The 7,307-nt window shown below is 69.7% G+C and overlaps 1 protein-coding gene across 1 annotated transcript; it reads right to left on the bottom strand.

Moving 5' to 3' along the window:
• Positions 1 to 287: 287 nt before the first annotated feature.
• B4GAT1 (beta-1,4-glucuronyltransferase 1) lies at positions 288 to 2,923 on the bottom strand. Its single transcript, XM_041481008.1, is given in 3 exon segments — positions 288 to 1,235; positions 1,237 to 2,102; positions 2,316 to 2,923. Coding segments are annotated over 3 exon segments (1,470 nt in total). The 5' UTR covers positions 2,715 to 2,923; the 3' UTR covers positions 288 to 1,030.
• Positions 2,924 to 7,307: the final 4,384 nt, after the last annotated feature.

The following is a 7,307-nucleotide window of genomic DNA, read 5'->3' as shown; positions in this document are numbered from 1 at the left end:
TTCTGCCCCTCCCCCTCCTTAAAAACCACCCCCCCAATTTGGTCCTCCCGCCCGCCAGGGAGCGCTGCTGCGCCTTCCCGCCCTGTTGAGGGCGAGGCGAGACCGGAAGTCGGCCATGTTCGCCCTGGTGCACGACGGGAGCTGTAGTCACGCAAATGACAATCACTTCCGGCCACGTGCTTCTGATGCATGATGGGAACTGTAGTTCAAATTCAAAGGTAAAACCGGAAGTTGCATGGCGGCCATGTTGGCACCCGATGCATCCTGGGAGCTGTCGGTTTTTTTTAAAAAAGGGCGGAAGTTCGGCCATGTTGGCGCCCGCTGCATGCTGGGAGCTGTAGTTTACCGTGACAAACAACTCGGGCGGGGTCTCCGCCTCGTGCCCCGGGCGTTACTGGTCCGTACCGGAGGCAGCTGCTCGCCCCGCCCCCATGACGTCACCCGCACCGAGGCATCATGGGTAGGCGGCCGAATTTACTGAGGGACGGTCACCCCCACGTCCGGGGGGCACCCAGGTGTCCAGGGAGGGTCCCCAGGTGTGCCAGGTGACCCCACATGTCCATTTGAAGGTCCCCAGGTGTCCCAGGTGTGTCCCAGGTGTGTCCCAGGTGTGTCCCCCGCTGTCCCGGCGGGTCCCCAGCTGTGCCAGGTGTCCCCAGGTGTTCACAGCAGGTCCTTCACGTGTCCATTGCGGGGCTCCCAGCTGTCCCCAGGTGTGTCCCAGGTGTGTCTCAGGTGTGTCCCACGTGTCCATTGGGAGGTTCCCAGGTGTCCCAGGTGTCTCAGCAGCAGCGGGCGCTCCCTGGGTATCACGGTTTGAGCCCCTCGTTCCGGCCCAGCTCTGGCCCAGCTGTCCCAGGTGTGTCTCAGGTGTGTCCCCGCTGTCCCAGGTGTCCGTTGGGAGGTTCCCTGGTGTCCGCAGCTGTCCCAAGTGTCCCCAGGTGTCCATTGGGAGGTTCCCAGGTGTGTCCCAGGTGTCCCAGGTGTGTCCCAGCTGTCCCAGGTGTGTCCCAGGTGTGTCCCAGGTGTCTCAGCAGCGGCGGGCGCTCCCCGGGTACCGCAGCCTCAGCCCCCGCCGGAAGTCGCGGTAGCGGCGCCGGTTCTGGCCCAGCTCGGCCTCGCGGCCGCGGTGGAACCGGCCCGGCTCCTTCCAGCCCCGGTGGGTGACGAAGGCCCCGTCCAGCACGGCGAAGCGGAACCCGGCCACGTGCAGCTCGCAGGCCTGGGGGCGCGGGGGTCACAACGGGACCCCCAGACCCCCCAGGGGGGGCGGGGGGCAGCGCCCGCCAGCGGCCGAAGGCGGTGGGCGCCTGGCAGCGGGGGCACAGCGCCCCGTAGAACGGGCGGGCCTCGCCCACCCCCCACAGCCGCAGCAGCTCCGCCTTGGAGGCCGGGGGGGCGCGGGACCCCCGCAGCTCGAAGGCCGGCAGCACGAAGAGAGCCCGAGCCCAGGGGGGGGCCGAGGAGGGGGGGGCGCTCGGGGTTTTGGGGTCACTCAGGGCGTTGGGGTCATTCTGGGCTTTGGGGTCATTGAGAGCGTTGTGGTCACTCAGGGCATTGTGGTCACTCTGGGTGTTGGGGTCACTCAGAGCTTTGGGGTCACTCAGGGCGTTGGGGTCACTCTGGACATTGGGGTCACTCTGGGTTTTGGGGTCATTCAGGGTGTTGGGGTCACTCTGGACATTGGGGTCACTCAGGGGGTTGGGGTCATTGAGAGCGTTGTGGTCACTCAGGGCATTGTGGTCACTCTGGGGGTTGGGGTCACTCAGAGCCTTGGGGTCACTCAGGGCATGGGGGTCACTCAGGGTTTTGGGGTCACTCAGGGCCTGGACACCCCCTTTGGGGTCCAATAAACTTTTGGGGTTCTTTTGGACATTGGGGACTCCCAGAGCATTGGGGACCCCCAGAGCATTGGGGACCCCCAGCCTACTGGGAGCCCCCAAAATTTTGGGGTTCCCCAAATCCCCCTGAGCCTCCAAATCCCTCTGAGCCCCCGGAGCTTTGGGGTCCCCCAGTGTCCCCTGTCCCCCCCAGTTTTGGGGGTCCTGTCCTCCCCAGTTTTGGGGATCCTGTCCCCCCCGGTTTTGGGGGTGCAGCCCCCCCTGTCCCCCCCGGTTTTGGGGGTCCTGTCCTCCCTGTCCCTCCCAGTTCCGGGGCTCCATCCCCCCCTGTCCCCCCCAGTTTCGGGGGTCCTGACCTCCCCAGTTTTGGGGGTCCTGTCCTCCCTGTCCCTCCCAGTTCCGGGGCTCCATCCCCCCCTGTCCCCCCCAGTTTCGGGGGTCCTGTCTCCCCTGTCCCCCCCAGTTTTGGGGGTCCTGTCCCCCCCAGTTCCGGGGGTCCAGCCCCCCGTCCCGCAGCAGCTGCAGGAACCCCTCGCGCAGCCCCGGGCTCGGCACCACGTCCGCGTCCACCATCAGCACGAAGCGCCCCCCCAATTTGGGCGGGGGTCCCGCGCCGGGGCCCCCCCCGGCCGCCCCTTCCCAGGCCACGTTCCTCAGCAGATTCCCGGGGTACGGCACCCCCAAAGTGTAACTGGGGGGGTCGGCGGCCGCCAGCCTGGCCAGAGCCCCCCGACACCCCCCGGTTTTTCGGGGGGCTCCCGCTGGCGGCTGCGTGCGGGCGGGGAATTTGGGTGGGGGTCCCGCCGCCCCCTGCACCACCTGCAGCCTGAGGCGGCCCCGCAGAGCGCGGCAGGGCCCCCCCAGAACCTCCATCAGCTGCTGCAGCCCCCCGCGAGGCTCCCCAAAAACCGCCAGGGACAGGGGGCCCCCCCAGGACCCCCCCAGCGCCGCCGCCGCCCGCCCGGGGCTGCCGTGCGTGGCCAGCACCAGCTCGGGGCGGGGGTCGCGGGCCCAGCCCGGGGGGGCTCCCAGCACGTCCCAGTACACCCGGAAGGACCCCGAGGCGTCCAGGACCCCCCGGGGGGGGCCAAAATTCCCCCAAATCCCCCCCAAACCCTCCCCCCTCCCCAGTGTCCCCAGGAAGGAGCCGCCGCAGGCACGGGGACCACGGGGGACACTTTTATTGCCGGGGGGACATCGTGGGGACATCGGGGGGACATCGTAGGGACATCGGGGGGACATCGAGGGGACATCGGGGGGACATCGGGGACATCGTGGGGACATCGGGGACATCACGGGGTGGCCGTCCCTCGGCCGGGGACGTCGGGGACATTGGGGACGTTGGGTCACGACAGGCTCAGTCCGTGGGTTTGGGGACACCGGGGACACGGCGGGTCTCAGTCCTCGACGCGGTGACGGGCGGGTCCCGCATCCCTCGGGGACCTTGGGGACATCGAGCTGGGACGGTGCCGGCGCCTCGGGCTCGGTGACATCGGGGACATCGCGCTGCGACGTGCGGGGCCGGGGCGTTGGGGGCACGGTTGGGGACATTGGGGACATTGTTGGGGACACGGTTGGGGACATGGTTGGGGACATTGGGGACATCGGGGTCTCCGAGTCACGGCGTGTCTCAGCCCCTCAGGTTGGGGACGTTGGGGACATCAGGCCAGGATGTCCCTTGGAGGGTGTGGGGGACGTTGGGGACATTGGGGACATCGTTGGGGACATCACTGGGGACATCATTGGGGACATTGAGGACATTGTTGGGGACATTGTTGGGGACATTATTTGGGACATCATTGGGGACATTTTTGGGGACATCACTGGGGACATTTGGGACATTGGAGACTCCGGGGACATCAAGCCACATCGTGCCTCGGTCCCCCGCGTCGGGGACATTGAGGGTGACACACCCAGGAGACCCTGGGGACGGGGCAGGCCCCGAGCGCGGCTCCCACGGCGAAGCCGAGCGCCGAGCCCAGCCCGGGGACGGAGCCCAGGCCCGGCCCGGCCGCGGGGACCACGTCCACGCCCAGGCCAATGTCCAGCTCGGGGCCCAGCGCCGCTCCGGCCGCCAGGCCCACGGCGGAGCCCAGGCCGGAGCCGACGGCGAGGCCGGCGTTGTGTCCGAGGCCGGGGCTTTGTCCAAGGCCGGGGTTTTGTCCAAGTCCAGAGCTGTGTCCGAGGCCGGAGTTGTGTCCGAGGCCGGAGCTTTGTCCAAGGCTGGCGTTGTGTCCAAGGCCAGGATTCTGTCCGAGGCCAGAGCTGTGCCCAAGGCCGGAGTTGTGTCCCATTCCAGGGTTCTGTCCGAGGCCGGCGTTGTGTCCAAGGCCGGGGTTTTGTCCGAGGCCAGAGTTTTGTCCAAGGCCGGCGTTTTGTCCAAGGCCGGGGTTCTGTCCGAGTCCAGAGCTGTGTCCGAGGCCGGTGTTGTGTCCGAGCGGGGGCTGCGGCCACCTGGGGGTCCCCAGGGGTGGCCGAGACCCCCTTGGCGCTGGGCGGTGACCGCTGGGCGCTGACCGCTGGCCACTGACCTGATGATGAAGTTGTGGGCTAGCAGGGCCGGCCCCTCCGGCCGCAGGCGGGCGTAGACCCACGTCCAGCCCAGGCCGTCCTTGCGCTGCAGCCGAGTGACCACCTCGCCTCGAGCCTCCGGCCCCGCGCCGGCTGAGGGGACACGGGGCGGTCAGCGGGGACTGGGACAGTCAGGGACGGTCAGTGGGGTCAGGGAGGGTCAGTGGGGTCAGGGATGGTCAGTGGGGTCAGGGAATGGTCAGTAGGGACTGGGATGGTCAGTGGGAACTGGGATGGTCAGTGGGGACTGGGATGGGGGGGGGGCATCCCCAGGGGACACCGAGGGGACAAAGCCACAGCAGGGGGGGACACCCAGGAGACCCTGGGGACACCCAGAGGGAACTGAGGGACCCCGGGAATGACAGGGGAGGGGACAGGGACACCCAGGAACACCCGGGACACCGAGGGACACCCAGGGGACACCCAGGAACACCCGGTGACTCCCGGGACACCCAGGGACACCCAGGGGACACCCAGGAACACCCAGGAACACCCGGGACACCCAGGGGACACCCGGGACAGCCGGTGACAGCCGGTGACACTGACCGAGGCGCAGGTGCTGGCGGGCCACGTGCCCCAGGTCCTCGGGGTGCAGCAGGCGGTACCAGGAGCGCCCCAGCAGCTCGGCCCGGCCGTAGCCCAGGTGCACCAGGACGCTGCGGACACCGGGCCGGGGTCACTCGCTGACCACCCGCGCGGGACCCCCACCCCCCCCAGCCCGGGTGAGCCCCCGGGTGAGCCCCCACCTGTCCGAGACGTCGAGCAGGGCGAGGTCGCGGGCGTGGCGGCTCTGGAAGGCGGGCAGCAGGAGGCAGTCGGGGCAGGGCCAGGGCGGGGGGTCCAGGGGGGCGCAGAAGGCCACGAAGAGCGCGGGGGCGGCGCCGGGGGGCCCGGGGGGCTCCTGGAAGCGCCCCCGCAGCAGCACCAGCTTGCGGCCGGCGCTGGGGCGGCGCGAGGCGCGCGACGTGGTGAAGCGGCAGCGGAAGAGGCGCTCTGGGGGGCGCGCTGTGCTGCGGCCCGTCCGTCTGTCCGTCCCTCTGTCCGTCCTTCTGTCCTTCTGTCTGTCCCTCTGTCCATCCCTCTGTCCATCCTTCTGTCCGTCCCTCTGTCCGTCCGTCCGTCCGTCTGTCCTTCTGTCCATCCCTCTGTCTGTCCCTCTGTCCTTCTGTCCGTCCCTCTGTCCTTCTGTCCACCACTTTCTCCTTCTGTCTGCCCCTCTGCGCTGCTGCCCGTCCCTCTGTCAATCCCTCTGTCCATCCCTCTGTCCATCCCTCTGTCCGTCCCTCTGTCTGTCCCTCTGTCCCCCCCAGGACCCCCACCCACCTGCCTGGGGGGGCCCGGGCAGGCTCAGCTGGTGCCGCACCAGGGGGTGATCGGCGGGGTCCAGCAGGTCGTAGATGCTGTCCCCTTGTGCCACCAGATCCACCTGGGGGGGGGCAGGGAGGGAGGCCGGGGTGAGCCCCCGGGACCCCCAGCGCCCCCCGGGACCCCCGCCCGCCGCCGGCTGCTCACCATGGAGTGGCCCAGGTGCTGCGCCACGTTGTCGGTGACCCCGACCAGCTTCCCCTCGCGGGTCACGGCCAGCAGGAAGCCGGGCAGCGAGGCCACCAGGTCGGCGAGCTCCGCTCCCCCCAGCAGCTCCAGGGGCGCCCCCCGGCTCGGGCCTGGCGTGGGGACACGCGGGGACAGCTCAGCCACGGAGCCGCCGCTGGCAGCCGGAGCCCTCCCCGTGTGCAGCCGGCTCCGGTTCCTGTCCCTGTCCCTCTCCCGGTCCCGGTTCTTGTCCCTGTCCCTGTCCCTGTCCCCATCCCTGTCCCATCCCTGTCCCTGTCCCTGTCCCGGTTCCTCTATCCCAGCCGCGGTCCCTGTCACTAATCCCGGTCCCTGTTCCCGATCCCGATTCCCGGTCCCAGTCCCTATCCCCGATCCCTGTCACCGATCCCGATCCCGGATCTCGGTCCCCGATCCCGGTCCCTGTCACCGATCCCGGTCCCTGTCACCAATTCCCGATCCCTGTCACCAATCCCGGTCCCTGTTCCCGATCCCGGTCCCTATCCCCAGTCCCTATCCCTGTCACCGATCCCGATCCCGGATCTCGGTCCCCGATCCCGGTCCCTGTCCCCGGTCCCTATCCCCGATCCCGGTCCCTGTCACCGATCCCGGTCCCTGTCACCGACCCCGGTCCCCGTCCCGCTGCCCCGCCCGGTCCCCGCCGCTCTCCGCGGTGCTGAACGGGAACCTCCGGCCGCTCTCCGCGGTGCTGCACCGGCCCCGCTCCCTGCCCGCGGTGCTGAACGGCCCCGGTCCCGGTCCCCGTCCCCGTCCCTGTCCTGCTCCCAGCCCGGTCCCCGCTCCCGACAGCGGCTCCCGTCCCTGCCTGACGCCGGTGGCTGCTGCCAGCCCCGAGTCATCCCCGGTCCCTTCCCGGTCCCTTCCCGGTGCCATTCCCGGGTCGATCCCGGCTCCCATCCCCGGTCCCCGGTTCCATCCCGATCCCATCCCTGGTGCGGGTCTCATCCCCGGTGCTGTTCCCCACTCAGTGCCCGGTCCCCGATCCCTTCCCGGTGCCGTTCCCGGCTCCATCCCCGCTCCCGCTCTAAGCCCGCTCCTTTTCCCGGTCCCGTCCCCGCTCCTGCTCCTCTCCCGGCTCCATCCCCGCTCCCTCTCCCGGTCCTGTCCACGGTCCCAGTCTCATCCCCGCTTCCATCCCGCTCCATCCCCGGTCCCATCCCTGCTCCATCCCTGATCCCGCTCCATCCCCGCTCCGGTCCCGTCCCCAGTCCCAATCCCTCTCCATCCCCGCTCCCATCCCGTCCCCGCTCCCATCCCCGCTCCATCCCCGCTCCATCCCGGTCCCATCCCGCTCCATCCCATCCCGTCCCCGCTCCATCCCGT

Source organism: Pyrgilauda ruficollis, unplaced genomic scaffold (genome assembly GCF_017590135.1).
Source record: "Pyrgilauda ruficollis isolate IOZ18807 unplaced genomic scaffold, ASM1759013v1 scaffold548, whole genome shotgun sequence".
Classification (NCBI taxonomy): domain Eukaryota; kingdom Metazoa; phylum Chordata; class Aves; order Passeriformes; family Passeridae; genus Pyrgilauda; species Pyrgilauda ruficollis.
The sequence above is the reverse complement of the archived record's forward strand: the minus strand, read 5'-3'. Positions and strand labels throughout refer to the sequence as shown.